The sequence below is a fragment of the Anguilla rostrata genome, chromosome 1 (genome assembly GCF_018555375.3).
Source record: "Anguilla rostrata isolate EN2019 chromosome 1, ASM1855537v3, whole genome shotgun sequence".
NCBI classification, from domain to species: domain Eukaryota; kingdom Metazoa; phylum Chordata; class Actinopteri; order Anguilliformes; family Anguillidae; genus Anguilla; species Anguilla rostrata.
Genome location: NC_057933.1, coordinates 69,107,759 through 69,123,985, shown reverse-complemented (window position 1 = coordinate 69,123,985; position 16,227 = coordinate 69,107,759). Strand labels below are relative to the sequence as shown.

The 16,227-nt window shown below is 44.1% G+C and overlaps 1 protein-coding gene across 2 annotated transcripts in view; it reads left to right on the top strand.

Moving 5' to 3' along the window:
* The window catches only part of atp8b2 (ATPase phospholipid transporting 8B2), a 49,045-nt gene that overhangs the window by 848 nt on the left and 31,970 nt on the right, over positions 1-16,227 (top strand). Inside the window, exon 2 of one of the 2 annotated variants that reach the window (XM_064353685.1) lies at positions 7,265-7,332. In XM_064353685.1, the coding sequence (XP_064209755.1) occupies positions 7,308-7,332 (25 nt within the window). In that variant the 5' untranslated portion in view covers positions 7,265-7,307. Of the gene's footprint in view, positions 1-7,264; positions 7,333-9,955; positions 10,879-16,227 lie in introns of those variants that run through there. The other variant, XM_064353676.1, reaches the window with a different exon arrangement.

Below are 16,227 nucleotides of genomic sequence, written 5' to 3'. Positions count from 1 at the left end.
ACAACCCAGCCAGCTGTAATTTTCATGTAGACTAATAGCAGCTAAGTTATTCAAGAGTATGCTGCCAAATTCTTGAGTTCCATTTGTCCCTTTCTAAGGATGTTCTTTCGTGGTACCGTCACTTTTTAATTAAAATCTCCAGTTAGTAGCTAAGTTAGCAGCAAGAATGGCTAGCCCTCTTCTGTTTGTTCACTACTACGTCGAAGTTATAGTAATGATATTTTCAACTTTTTATACATTGTATCATAGCTATCCTACGGAATCGAATAAATAAATCAATGAATACATAAATAAAACCACAGTGCCCCGTTTCTTCGAAAACATAAGACGTATTAACTGGGAGCGCACATTTTGTCAAGTTTTTTTTTTTTTGTTGCCAGCTATAACTAGCACTTATAACACAGCTCACGCTTTAACATTACAAGCAAACAGGGCTGCAGGTAACGGGCATGTCTGACGTTCACAATCTGACCATTCTGCGTTTAAGTGGAAATCAAAGTAGCCAAGATAACACCAGAAGGGCATCAATTCAGCATGTGTCCTAATTTAAATAGTCAATGCAAAAGTGTTTGTATTTGTACACAATGTTGTGAACCGTGATTGTGATGTAGGTGAACTGTAGCTTGTCATTCTTGTCATCATTAGGTTGTGGTGTCAAAGATGCTTGCAGAGGTGCAGCTGTTTGCATTGGTCTCTGACACACTGGCATTGTGGTGTCTGAGATTTATGCAAAGGGTAGTTAATGCAAAGTTTTAAGAAGGTCATTTAGCAGGGATTTTGCTTTGTTTTGTTCCCTTGTTTCTTGAAATTCCTGTTGCAGACTCCGGCGTGTCGAAAGGAATTCTGAACAGCAGCCAAGAAAGGTGCTTTAGAAGGTGCTTATAAAATCACAGCGTCCCTCGTTCTTTTAATTCCCCAACTCGCTCGCCTACTTCTGTAAGGTCAATCAAGCCCAGAGCTTTACGCAAGCAGCCCAAAGCCGAGGTTTGGGTAGTGGGGGTGGGGGTGGGGGTGGGGGCGGGGTACTCTGTACAGGAGTGCCGTTGAAGTTGAAAGGTGATCCATCCCTGTCTATCTCTGCATTTTCTGAGCCGTATTGATCTGGGCCCCTCATCCGTCCCACTGAGTTTCCTGGAGGCAGGTCCAGGCAACCGAGCAGATGCAGCATAAACACCTGCCACAGAGGCGGCCTCTCTCACATTCACCTTCTTTCTTTATCAGCGTCTAGCAAATGGAAATTTAGCATGCATAGAGGCGAGTGCACACACAAAAAATGGCTTATGTACTGTTATATGCAAATGAAAGCACACACTTGCATTCCCTTGCTCTACACTTATGTTTGTATAATTATACTCATTTTAGAGACACACACTCCAGTGAGCAAGCGACGTCGCATGGAAGAGCATATTAAGTGGAAATGGGTGTGTTGTTCTTGGCTCTCCTGTCATCGTCCAGTCGACATCCACATTAGATGCTGTATCTGCTGATGTCGAACTAGACCGCTACAATATTGTTAAATGTCAAACGGTGACTTCTAACTCGCCCTAAATCACAATAAAAAGTGAAGTGTACGGACGTATGGCGGCGACTTCCAGATATCAGCCTTTTATCAACTGTCATTCTGGTTACTCGGGAGACGTCCCACGGACAACTTGGCGACGTTCCATGTACGTCAAATAGACACTATTTTGCTCTGGGGGCCACAAACATGGATAAAAAGGCTTAGAAATACAGAGATTTTTCTCTCTTACACACACATTAAGGGATTCTGGATGTTATTCAACTGTCCTGAACATTTATTTACCTAACTAAAAGAATTGTTTTCTCAGCTGCTAACCAGTTGCAAATCTTTGTTCAAATATTGAGTGTTTTCAGTTATTAAACCGCCTGGGCTGGAGCAGTCTGCATAGTATCATGGGAAATGAAGGCAAATTCAGTTTTAGGCAGTTGTATGTGTCTGTTGGTCATTAATATTTCCCCTGCCATACCGAAAAAGAACATGAGTAAACTGGTCTTTATGTCCCACATTTATGTCGTTGGCTGTTACTTATGGAGAAGGCTAAGTCTGCATTTTATAGCTTGGTCCTTGTCATAATGAGTGCACCCTGAAATTTCCAATGCAACTTTCATTCATGACACACCCCTTAAAACTTGCTGTTGTCTTAACAATTTGTTTTGTAAGTTATCATCAAATACATTGACTCAAACTACTTTTGAAACTGCAGATACAGCAGTAAATTGAGTCCAGTGGGGTGGAAGAGAAATGTATCCAATTTTCTCCAAGTGTGGAATGTGTTTTTTGTGCTCATTGCGGCACCTTCCTCTTTCAGTCTGGGATGAGCGCACGCTCTCTTCCAACACGCGTCAAGTCAGCTTCTGCTTGTCTGCACTCTGCAGTTCATGCGCTACGCCTGCGCAGGTACTGAGTTTGCGGAGGACACATTTTAAAGCAGGTTGCGCAGGCGCTAAGTGGGGGTCCGGCTGACCGCAGCGGGTCACAGGTCCATGATGCGACGCAGCTGTCCTGTTGCCTGCTCTCAGCAGGACAAGCCAGTGGTAACCAACCCTGTTCCTGGAGATCTACCATCCTGTAGGTTTTCACTCCAACCCTAAGCTGGCACACCTGACTGTAGTAATTAGCAGCTTAACAAGAGCTGTTGAATGAGGTGTGTTTTGTTAGGGCTGGAGTGAAAACCTACTGGACGGTAGATCTCCAAGGAACAGGGTGGGTTTACCCCTGGGATAAGCCACCCCACTGTCCCTAAGACCCTTTTTTTACTTAGCTGTGAGTGAGGCAATACACTGCTGGTTATGTCACAAATAGCTTTATATCGAGCTAATTTAGGGAATATTGACAGTTCAAATACTAGTTCCCTACTATTCCAACGTTATCAGATTACAGGCTGGCTTCCTGTATGGAGCATGACATGCAAGGCTGCAGTTTAGAGCTAGAAAGTTAATGTCATCTTCCAAAGAGAGCCATGGGTGATAGGCTATATTACTGTATATATAGTACCTTAAGACAACAGGTCTTATCTAGAAGTGATAATGAAGGGCGCATGTGTGTTCATAATCAACTGAACCTGAATCCAAGGCCAATTTGTGAATGTTATTTGTAGAAACCTCCACAGTTTATTTTCAGTTCCTGCTCTTCCAACCAAGTTTGCAACCAAGCCATGCTGCTCTCATTTTGATTCAGTGATGGTGGGCTTTTGTGCAAGCATTTTGCATTTGTGTGCATTTAGGCTAACTGTGCAAAGTAGAACGCACAGTTTAGTGCCTGAATGATTGGTTCTTATATTGGTTCATATTTTGTGAATGTATTTTTATTCTCACATTCTGTTGCCTTCCTGCCATCAAACTATTAAAATCTCAACTGCAAGGAACATAACATGGCACACATTTCAGTAGTAAAACAAGACTGTTAGAATCCCTACATACTACAGTCAGAATAACTCAAGGATCTTCTGCTCAAATGCTTCTGTACAGTACAAATACAAACGATCACAGGGCAAAAATATTGCTGGATATTAGCATCTGTGATTTCCAACGAGACATTATGTACAAGCTTCTACACTGGTGTTTTACATGTGAAGATTTCAAGGTTATGTTCTAAGTGGTTTTGGAGGCATCTTGATTTCTTAACATTAGGCTATCTTGCATATTTCTGCACTTCTTTGCCCCAGCAGTCTATTCAGAGTATGAGCTGATGCTCTAGCACATCTGAAATATAATGGATTTTTCCCCCCAACCTTGTACTGAGGCAGTATCTGTGATATCATGTATAAGAGAATGTGAGGCAAAATTAGATTCTGGGATCAATGAGCTTTTGAGCAAACAAAAGAACTTCAGACAGGCATCCAGTTCCCTCTGCGGAGGGTAGCCTAAGTGAAAGGAGGCATTTCTTACATTTGATGATTAAAAGAACAAAAATAGTGGAGTGTGAGTTGCAAAATGTATCTCTTGTGGAAGAATGGAAGGCACATCCTGGTTTTTGGGTGCACGCGACGGGCATTTGCGAGGCAGTGATTTCTCCCCATAAAATTGAAGAGTAAACACTGCAACAGGGCCTTGTCTGAAGCCGCTCTACACGCGCTCGTGCCCTACAGCCTGTCTGCTGTTACCACATCCTCCCCAGTCCTTGCGCACATAAATAACCGTGCACACAGGCTCAGGTTCAGTAAAGAGAGGATGCTGCGTGTCCAGAGATCCCCATTGTTTTATCACCAGTATCTCTGTGCCTGAAGACATTCATTTGACGTGCTGGAAAAGGTCCCAGTCAGGTGCAGCATATTTAGGACACAAATGGTGATTGCGAAATTCACACATTTTGGGTTGGAGCCCATTATTTTAAATTGTTTTGGCTACCTCTTTCCCTTGAGATTTGAATGCTGGAGGGGACAGCAAGGTTCTACGGAGTACTGACAATGATACTTACTTGGAAAACCTAAATTCGGACTTTAGGTAATGCTATAAAAGAATCTTTTAATTCAAGTAAATGTAAATACAGTCATAGCATGCGTGAGAAACAGTGTGCCTAATGAAACACATTTCATACATTTCCCCTTTCTGCTAAAGCTTATGCGTCTGCAAGTCGACTAAGAGCTCCTGGTTCTTTGTTATGGCTGTGTCCTGATTTCTTAAACCTGAAACCTGATCATGTCTGAGCCCCAATTTACATTTCTTGGTTTTCTAAACCAATTTCATTTAACAAGGCACTCAGTGGACAAGTGGATGTTTTATTTCAGAGTTTAATTGAAAGGGACCCATAGAACTGGTGGGATAAATTTACTTTCTGAAACTGACACTTCCTGTATTGGCTGTAGGGTTGTGCACTGCATGTGCTGTAAGGGCTCAGCCCAATCAAACACTCAATCACCCACTAATCACCCATTAAAAAGTGGCACCATTAGCACCAGATTGTTTTGAGGCTAAGGGGAGATTCAGGAAAGTGCAAATGTTGCGCTGGTGCATCATTAAAGTCATTATTGCATATGGAGAAGGGGCAGTAGCATGGCACAGGGCCATGTAGAATGACACACAGTGCACGGATTGGTCAGACCAGAACTTGGGTTCTGTCAACTTTCACAACATTGATTCCACCCACAGCTAGCCTCAGACCATTGCATGTGATGGGTGTTGCATTTCATAAAGGTTAATGGGTTTTTTGTAATGGGGTGTTTGTCATGAAACCTCTTTCCCCATGATTATGATATTACATATGTGATCTTAATCATATTTATTCCTGGCTGAAGGCTGCAATAATCTGCCCCGCCCACGGAAGTTCAGTTGTGAGCTGTAGCTATCTTTGCCACGGTCAGTCTGGATACTGGCGAAAACCTGGCAGAATCGGTTTATGTTTTCTATTGCTGGGTAACTCTGAGTTTTTTCTGAAATACCCTCCCAGATGGCAGCAGTGCTTCCCGTGAAGAGATTTTGGGTATCATTTCCCATTAGGTAATAAACCATAATGAAGTGTCCTAATGGTATAAAGTGAGTGGTAACATACGCTAAGCATTATTGATTTTCTTTTTTTAAAGGAACCCTGCTGGGCTATTCTATTCATTGCGAATAAAGTGGAGATGTGTAATAACAGTAAATTCAGCTGCAAGTAAAGATTACGGGTGCAAAAGAACATGCCTACATGTGCCCCATAGTCTCAAATAACATTGTGGCTATATTTTGCACTTGAGATCAAGTATGAATGATACAGGTAATGTATTGTATCATTAAAACGTTTGAAAATTGTATTCTTTTATACTAATACAATTGAGAAAAAGATTTATCAAGCAATATGTCACAATTACCCACACCCCTAATCATTATTTTGAATGAAATCCACATAAAATAAATCTGCATTAACATGCTACTTTTTCAGTTAATCTCAATCTCATGGAACTGTATTGTGGCCTCCCCTGGCTTTTTGTTTCAATGGGGTGTGAAAATGAGGTAACACACAATAAAATACACGTGGCATCAGTCATCATGGAAACAAATCAACGGATTTACATCCATCACATATCAGGTGATGGTTACAGACAAAGAGGACACTAGATGCCTCTTTCCACTATTAGTTCAGTATTTAAGAAGTTTAAAGCCACTGGAACATTGGTAGAGCCGCCTGGGAGAGAGTTCAGATAGTCTGGAAGGCAAAGAGAAATTCACTGACCTCAGTTAGAGATCTGCAAAATGTGGTCTCAAAAGCTGTCATCAGATGCCACCTCCATGTTAATAGGGTTAAGGTAAGGGCTGCTAGAACAAAAAAGCCTCTATTGGAGAAAAAAGTGTCTAGAGTTTGGAGCTGGGAAATTTGATTGGGCCATTTATTATGTTCCTGTGAGACCAGAATCGAAACGTTTTAGCCACAGATACCGGAGGTGGTTTCGGTGTCAAATTACATTACAATCATTTAGAGGACGCCCTCATACAGGGTGTCGTACAGAAGTAGAGAGCACCAGTGTTAGATTTAGGAATACAAAAATGCAATATCACCAAGAAGACCTAGATGGGCCACTTATAATCAATAAGTGCAAAAAAAAAACCGAACAATTTGGAAGGGGAGTGCTTAAGTTGAAAAGGACATTGTACCTGGTGAAATTTGATGTTATGGGTTTGTTTTGCAACTACGTACATGTCCTAGGACTGTTATTAAAGTCAACAGAATTATGAACTCCAGCAAGTATCAATATTTTTTGGTGAAAAACCTGGTTCCTGCTGCCTGGGAGCTTAAATTTTGAATTGAAGAGGGCAACCCACCAAAGAAGATGGTGTGGACCAAAGGATTGTGAAAGATTCTGTTTTGGAGGAATGCTCAAAGCATCATGTATGGGACCCTGTGGTTGTGGAATTGAGAATACTAAGAAAATATGCAGTCAAAGTAAATTTAGGGCACAAAGTGAAATGTGAGAAGAGAAAGGAACTGCTGATGTGGTATTGTTACTCAGGTATGTCTTCAGCAGAAGGGGACACCCAAAGCAAATCTGCACACTCATGTTGGCAAGGTGTGTATTTCAAAACAGGTGCTTGAGAAAAGGAAGGATTAAGTATGAGATTTAATAGCTGATTCGGGGGATGAGTAATTTGTAAGTAGATATTCTTCAGATGATGGGGGAGGAGGGATGCATGAGTGTAAACAGGAGTCTGAATAGAAGGTTAATGGTAATGTACGCTTAAAACAGTAATTGGCTTCAGAACCTTGAGGGTCTCAATGAATTAATTTTCCCCTGTTATCCATGACATCCTTTTGCTGGTGTGACCCTTTCAGATTCTCCCATGGGACATTGTGGCGGGACGTCCTGTGAGTGGAAATGTTCAAAGAGAAGCCTCCTCCAGGTGAGTGTGGAACTGCTCAGCACTCCTGTTGCAACCAGCTCAAACGGTTCCTTCGCATGGCCGTTATCAGTAATTGGCTAATGCTCTGTAATGGCACCTATGCATCGTGTGACGTTTAGGTTCTCTAGATCCTCTTTCACTCCTATGGTCGATTCTAGATGCTTCTAAACAGAATCGCAGGCTCAGCCAATAGTAAGGGCTGACATGCTGTGCAATTTCATTTGGCAGCTGACAGTGCAGAGCTGTGACAGAACGGAGAGCGGAATAATTTCATTTAAATTGGCCAGGACTAATGACTACTTGATGGCCCACTACTAGTGTCAGTGATCTTCTGCATGGCCACCTGTCTCTACTCTCTGCATCTCCTCCTGTCTCCTAAAGGCTGGTCAAACTCTCGCATATATGGCTAACTGCTGCTCAAGAGAAGTAACTGGTACGAATCAGAAAGGAATAGAAAAATGTTTAAATAAGCAAAATGGCTATCCTTTTTGCAGTGCAACATGAAAGGAGATGAGGCTATCATTGGTGTATGCATTATTTTGTGAACAGGAACTGAAGATTGGATGGGTTAAGATGTGCATTTACACTAAACAATAGATTCACAGTTTGGTTTGGAAATGAGTAATGTATTAAACAAACTGCATTGTTTATCCATGCATTGTTCTTAGTCATGCAAGTTCTTAATGAGTGTGTGCTTGACCTGATATTGCTGGGCCCTGCTGTGGTAAATTGCTAATTCGCCACATGCAGTAAAGTCATCTGTTTGACTCTGTGTTCGCTTTCTGGGGAAAAATAAGAATGTTTCTGCATTGATCGATGAACGATAAGGTAGCACATTTTTTATATCATTGGATCTGAGTCAGGGGGAACTGTGTTATATGGCATAACACAAAATTAAAGTGCTTTGAAATTAAAAAGTTAAGTGCTTCCTCATTTGTCTTTGTCTAAAAAGTGCATTGGGCTTGGACTACAACACAATCTTGCCTTATCATCTGTTGAAACAATGAAAGCAGTTGGACTGTTTGGCGAAAAGCCAAATGCAGGATTAAAATGAAAGAGCAGCCTGGGTAAAGCCAGTTGACTTTTTTTGATTGGGCATTCCAAAATGGCAGAAAAAGATCAAATCAAGGGTGAACTTTGGAAGAAAATTAAAAAATCGGGATAAAAAAAATTATTGCTTTGGGTTTTTGAAATGCTTGGAACCATGGTCAGTCACGTCACCTTGCTCCAGACTGGCTTGGTCACAGTGTGCACAGTCTGGGTCGAGGGTGCCTCTCTGGTGTAAATGAAGTCAGCGGATATTTTATTAATGTTCGCTTGGAGCCCGAGCAGCACTGTCTCCGCTCAGCACTGTTGCTTTATTATGCCCAGTTGTGAGGGGTCTTAACTGAAGCGGCACAGACAGACTTGCTCATGCTCTTCCCAGAGGCCAGTCGCTTAATGTTCCTGCCTGAGTCCATTCTTCCTTCCAAACAGTGTCCGCTATTGTTCACAGGGATACAGTATGTCCTTTATTACAGTAGTCCATATTCATCAAAATGCCTGTCTTTTCTGGTTCTTATTCAAATCAAATTTTGGCAGGGTTTTATGGTTTCAAACGTTTAACATTGATGATTTACAGTATTTGATGAGCGCCTCAGAATTCACTGGGAGCGCAATAGAAGCTCTCCCACAGCTTGATCTTAGGAGACCATGTGACAGTCCAGGTCATCCAAAAATTGACTTCCTGTGTGACATGCAGAATTTGGAATTAAGTCATGCTGGAAAAGTGTGTTTAGCTTTTCTAAAATTATGTTTACGTTGGTTGTGGGATCACACTGCAGTAGTGGTACTGACAAGCCAGTTACTGTTTGTTGTTAATGGCTTTAAAGTGTTTTTTGAACCAAAGTATTTAGTAGAAAATATCAGTATTTTCACTACTGGTGGCATTTCAATGTATACTTGTATTCTAGCAATAATCAACCAATATTAATAAGGCTGCTGTATTAGTGCTTTAGGATCAGTGTTATATTAGTGTCATACCTTGGCATCTGTCATGTTAGTGCAGTTGTCTAATGTAGCAGGCACAAATACAGTTCAGCACCATAGGAAATGTATTCCATAGTGTTTAGATATGTAGCCGTTTTATTTAACCTATTTATTCCTGTCAGGGCTTTGCCGTGTGGCGTCTGTACTGTTGCGCATTGCAACAAAAAAGCTTAGAATCTAGATGCACGTGCACACGTCTGTGCGTATGCGAGTGTTTGTCTTACTGCCTGTCCTCTACTCGCACAAGACCGTCTCTGCCGCATGTGCACAGACACCTGCCTCCCCACTCACCTTCCGCAGTGTCCCCGCTCACCTCCTCCAAACAACCAGCCTGCCAAAGTCATACAACTGTGATGTCTGTGTCGCCACTTTGGCTCAAAATGCCTTATTACGTTGTCATATGTCCGTCCCTTTTTGAGCCAAAATGGCACCCGGTTTCTCTCTCCCGTAACCCGTTTCTCTCCCACGCCCCTGCAGATGCAGTTGCCCTGGCAACGTCATTCGCTGCCATCTATTGGTTACACCTTCAGCAAATCATCAACCCTACTGCTTACGTAATGTATAAAAACAGCATCGTAGTTCTGTGGCGCTAGTCTGTGTCTGGGAAGCATGTTTACGTTATTGGTTGTAGCGAATATTTACTTTATTGGTTGTAGTGAACTCCGTAAACAGTCGGCGCATCTAATCGTCAAGGAAGTCATTGCTTTTAATGGTTTTACAGCGTGACTGCTGTCAAATCCAGTCGATAAGTGTTAAGCAGAAGCCGAATGAAATGAATAGGAAGAAATGCGGCTAGATAGCAAATATCACAAAACCACAGAACTGGATCCTACGATGGTTGATTGCATCTCGAAGGGCATTGACAGGATTGTAACCAGTTTTTTCCAGCTGTGATGTGGCTGTGCTCAACCTGATCTCAAATTCTCTCTCCGCCGAAAGATTCATTTAAACAGTATAAAGCTGTAGATTTAGTTACATTTAATTCCGAATCAGTGGTTCATATGCTTCGCATTTGTGCAGTGAAGATTTCTGATAAACAAATCGGCTTCGGTGATGGACTTATTCGGTGATGTTTTATTTTTGTGACCGCTAATTCGTTGTTAATGACAACCTACTATCGTTTCAATTGATGACATGTCAGACGGAGAGTTTGATGACATCGGAGCTTTAAAACAAAATTACTCAAATTGCCACAGTAACCTTTGGCAAAATAAGTCCGGCGATGGAGAGATAATTGGATGAAATGTATAAATTATCCAATATGTAGTGATTTTGCCTTGAATAGCGTACAGAATAACAATCTAGAGCGCTGCTTTCCGACCGGTTGTACATTTCTCAATTTGCGCATCCTCATGCACAATTACAACCATGTAAACTAGACTTTGAATAAGTATACAAAAAGGCAGTCAAATATGACTGTCCCGAAAGATATCCCGGAGAAGTGGTTTCCCATCGTTCTGCCACTCAAAAGGAAAAAACACGGACTCAATGCAGCTAAAGAGAAAAATAAAGGGACAGGTACCAGCTTTGTGTTTAATTATTGACTTCATTCACATTTGGACAAATGTGCTTGAAATGCTTACATTTTCAAGTTTTTGAATTCTTGTGTTGTACACCTGATACTTCTAACTGTTTATGACATGTTTTGGGTTAAGTGCTTTACTTGACATTTGCGCTATACCTGTTACTTTGTAACATCTAGGCTGCTAACATAATGACAACACAGAAATCCACCAGAATTGTGGATTCGTATGCTTATTGCTGGCTTCCTGGCAATCTTTACAGTTAGTGAATAAAAACATTCCATGTCTCCTGCCCATTTACTGTGTTGACATTCATTCCTTCTTTACACCCCCACCCCTCCTCTCTCCATCATTTCATTTTTTTCCTCACAGTAATTCCAGTGTCTCCATCATCTGTGTGTGCCCACACTTCACCTTAGTTTCATTGGTGACACCCCCAGCCCCCCAACAAATCTGACCCTGTGGGTCAACACACCACTAACCTCCATAACTCACACATTACCACCTGTCACATTCACTGCAAAGGCTGCCCTGGTCGGTGTTGGCTAAAGGTTGACCGAGTGTTGCAGTGAAATGTGGCACTTGTTCTAACCCTTTATGGTTTATGATGACAAATATGTGATTAGAATGCTCTTCACTGAACATTCTGATGTTAATGTAGCAATCACTACTACTAATTGAAAGCAATTGTGTTCTAGAACTCTGACTTTGAATTTTGAAAAAACAATCCAAAAAACATTCGCTTAACAGGGTTAATTTAGCGAAGAGGCTGGGTGCTTCTTTGTTCTGAGTCTTCTGAATTACAGGCGGCTCATTCTACTTTGATTAAAATCGGCCCTGTCCCAATTTAAATCCAGGAGTAAGCTTAAAATATCCTGTGCTAGTTTTCACATAGGGCAGGTGCCAGTCAGGCTTTCTGGGCAGTATGTTCTAAATTGGCCCAGTTTGCACCGCTGGCAAACTGCTAATGTCAAATAAGAGTCTTCATGACCTTCCTTATTTTCCCATCCTCCATGTCAGGGGTGGCCAACCCAGGTCCTGGAGAGCCGCAGGGTCTGCTGGCTTTTGTTTTTACTCGGCACTTAATTGATCAATTAAAGCAGTTGATTACACAGTTAACTCATCTCACCTGGTTTATTTTGTGTAAGTGGTTGTTGTATTTAAGGTCAAAGCAAAAACCCGCAGACCCTGCGGCTCCCCAGGACCGGAGTTGGCCACCCATCCACCATTGGCCATCCATGTGGTGCTCCTGCCAATTTCTGATCAGGCTGCTTTATGCCTGATTCTAATTTTCATAATCCCAGTAGGTGACTCCGATTAAGTCAGGTTGAGCTCATCTGGCGTGAAGTCACGTCTCTGCGAGTACCAAGGCTGACCTGAAATGGAGGCTCAGCCATGGCTACCCACAGAAAGCCCACAGGCTTCAGGAGCCTTGCTTTTTAAGCATTCGCTTCAGGGACTTACTGCACCGTATGGATTTAACTCTCCACCGTGTAGAATTAGACACCGACTGCAGGACCTGCGCAGGCAGCTGATGGTTAACAGGCAAAGTGCGTCTTTATCCATATATTTATATCTGAAGCGGAAGGGGATACAGGGTGCGTATGGCTCTCAGAATGGCCTGTATCCAAATGCCATTTAAAGGTACTCTAACTGATTGGGCTTTGTCCCCTATCTCCTGGGGGGCTGTAGCCCGGTTTTTTAATCTGGGACCTTCACATCACGAAGGTGAGATCCAGGTCAATGCTCATCGACAGAGGAGGCAAAGCAGGTTGTCCAGTAAATCGCATTTTCTGCCCATTAATTGTAGTGTTCTCTTTAGGTTCTGATTGGTTGATTTCTACCTGATGCGGTAGGTGACTGCAGGCTGGTCTTTATACGTTGTCATGGTGTCCTATCTGTGGCTGATGACAGAAGCCCTGTAAGGAGAGAGCGGTCTTTGCGCTGACTGCTTGCGCGTGCTTACCGTGCCCGATCTCGCTGCCGATATCCGTGATGAGTCAGTCGCCGGTCACGTTGGCACGTGGCCCTTTTTTCGGGTCCTTGTCACTCAGCATTCGGCACCACGCGCGCGGTCACGGGCCGTCCTCTCTGCAGCCTGCAGGGGAATGGCGTCGGGACAGCCGGAATTCACAGTCATGCGCAGGAGCTCTGCACAGAATGTCACTGCATGCTAAAAAAGAGGGGGGCTTGGTGCAGATGTCGAGATGTGTATGTCCACAAATGTATGACTGTGGACATGGTATGAGCACAATACCACAAATGCATGCGTATGCATATTCCCGTGACTCTGTTAATGTGAGCCTGATGTCAACAACATGCAGTGATGCAGGAAGACCCGGTGCTCCATTTTTAAATTTCCTGCTGGTGTGATGTAAGGTCGCTTCTGGGAAGTGATGCGGACTTGTTCTACTGGAAACCAGCAAGGATTACTGTTTTGGTTGATAAGGCATTATGTCATCGCTAGCCTAGTCATCGCTGGGCAGATAGGATCGGCCAGTGGAGAGTGCGCGCGTACGTGATTGTGTGTGTGTGTGTGTGTGTTGTGTGCGTGTGCGTGTGCGTGTGTGTGTGTGTGTGTCTGTGCATGCGTGTGTCTGTGTGTGCGTGTGTGGCTGGGGAGGGGGTGTTGATTACTCTTAGTTGCGATTACACACGGAAGCTGGACAGAGAGGAGGAGGCAGCCACAGTGACCTTGAGGGAGAGGTGGAAGCAGGGAGTGAGTAGAGACGAGATGGGAGACTGAGGGCCGGATGAAATTACAGCAGCAATCAAATACTCCCGATTAATTCACCACACGAACATTCTGTACCTAACCTGTATCTAAATTCGGTTAAAAAAAAGATGCTGGAGCATTTTCTCATTTTCCAGTAGTAATGGGAGAGCAGAGTGAATGACTACTGGTGCTTCAGGGGAGACCATAGCCTGTCGTTACCCAGGAGCACTGTGGTAAATGTATTGTTCCTGATTTTTGCGATGTGGAATCGCTATCAAAGGGGCTGCAGCAAGGGTGTGTCGCCACGGAAACGTCATCATCTCACAGTTTAATGTGGAGTTTAGTCAGCCCGACTGAGCTCTTCAGCCAACACCGTTACGGCTCAGCCAGTTCACCGCTCTGCTCTGGACAGGAAAACCACAGCAAGCTGGTTGGAGTCTGTTTGAGCCTGTTTTTCACATGGGGGAGGGGGGGGGGATGCTTTTGAAAGCACCTCTTGAAAGCTTAGACCTGCCCCCCACCCCCACTGCTTCCTGTTTCTGCAGAAGTGCTGCAGGTGTTCTCATTTTATCTTGTGGCCTATGGTAATGGGGAACAGTTAGGTTTCGTGATACGTTTTGTGTGTGCATATTTAGTCCAAGCTGAGGTTTTGCTTAACGTGTTTTTTCACATCTCTGTAGAACACTGAACATGCACTTCTGTGTGTCTGGGTCTTGCTGTTAGTAGTCCAGAAGAAAAACGGCTTCTGCCCTTGTCTTTGTGCAATATTTGTAATCGTAGCATCTAAGCCCTGTTTGATGTTTGTGGAGCAGTAGTTCTGCTGGACCTTCCTTGTGAAGCCATGCAGCTGTTTGTGTGCGTGTGTGTGTGTGTGTGTGTGTGTGTGTGTGGGTGTGCACGTACATCCATGCATGCATGGGCACTGCTGTCCTCCTTTCTGTACTCACAAACTCCAGTGAAACCCGGCTGCCTTTTCATTTTTAACAGCGCTGTCATAAATATTATAAGAGGCAGGGAGTGAAATGGGGTTTCCCAAATAACCCCCATGTTAGCCGGAAGGCTTTTAAAATGCTGGGGGGGAGGGGGGTGGGGTGTTCTCTTCTCCTCCGGGCTCTGCCTCACCAGCCCCTGCCTGTATCGCCTCATCTGCGCAAACCCCTGCAAAATCTCAGCTCTTCTGGCCATTGCATTCCTATGTCTTAGCAGTCCTGAGGCAGGAGGACTGGGTCTCTGGCTCTTGCATGAGCTCAGGTCCACATATTCGCACGCAGACTGGCGGTGAGGCACCAGGGCTCATAGCGGCCCCCCGCTCAGACTGGAAAGCATCACAGAGACCCCCCCGGCACTGACCCTTAAACTATGCCGCAGTGTAGCTGCAAGTTTAAGCATTATTCTGCCCGACGCCTACGAAACGCGTATGCCTTCCATAGCAGGCCTGCTGCAGATCTACAGCAGTTGGTGACAAAACACCCGGCAAGCACGCTGACACGGATGCCCACACGGCAGCATACACACACGTGGCAACCAGTTCACTGTAGCGAGACCATTAACGGGAAGCTTCTGAACATTTCTGAACAGGCCTAAAACAGAGGGAAAAGGTGACCTCCATTAATTATTCACCATCTCCCCTGCGGCACTGAAGGCGTGCGTTTGTGCGTGTGCATATGCTGAAGTGACAAGCAGCATGTCAGCTCAGAAGTCCTATAAGCCGCTGTACTGCCCTGCGCGTCCTCCCGTGCTGCCGATGACATCACGGCGATCCCGCGGAGCGCGGCGGAGTCTGTGCCGCGGACGCGCCGCGGCTCCTCGGCGCCTCGGCTAATCTCCGACAGCAGCAGGAGCCAGCGATGCCGCCCTGTCTTGGAGTGCGTTTCTGCTGCCTCAGGCATCTGTGCGAGTGCTTAGGTGCGCCTCACAGCATCAGCATCCTGATCTCCGGCGGTATCGACTGTGGAACTTTATTATTGCAGGGTCATTACCGCATCGGACGGGCATCGCCACGGTCCACTGAGTTTTAAGTAATGCGGCGATGTTTTCGGTAAATGTAAGAGCTGATATGTAACCGTTCTGCTGAATTCTTCTGTTGGTTAGGGATGCCCAAATATGGTCCTTAAGGCCAGTCATAGAAACCGACGGTCTTCTTTTCCACCTGATAGTTAGTTGATTGATGTCTCTCATGGACTGAGAGGAGAAAGAGAGAAGAGGAGAAGAGAGAACAACGGCAGAACTACTGGCCTCAGGGGCTGAATTTGAGCATCTCTGCATTACTGCATTTGAAGTATTTCTTGAAACTGTGCTATATATACAGATATGGTATATTGTGGCATCATGTCATATATTTTTTTAGAAGCACTGCAGGTGGGAAGTCTGCTGGTTATATGTATGCTTAGCATACCACGTGCACTGTGTGGACTATAGTCACTGAATTTTATCTGAACAGTAGGAATGTCAGTGTGACTGTAATATGTGGAAATGCGTAGTTATCAGTAGCAGTCTTGAAAGCAGCAAAATCGATAGCAGGTTTTACATCTTATTCTGTGCTCTCTTTCGGGGATTTGTGGGCAGGATTCTGGCCTGATAACCTACATGGTTCTGAGTCCCGGTTCAACCTGGCCTGCTGCCAGCGAA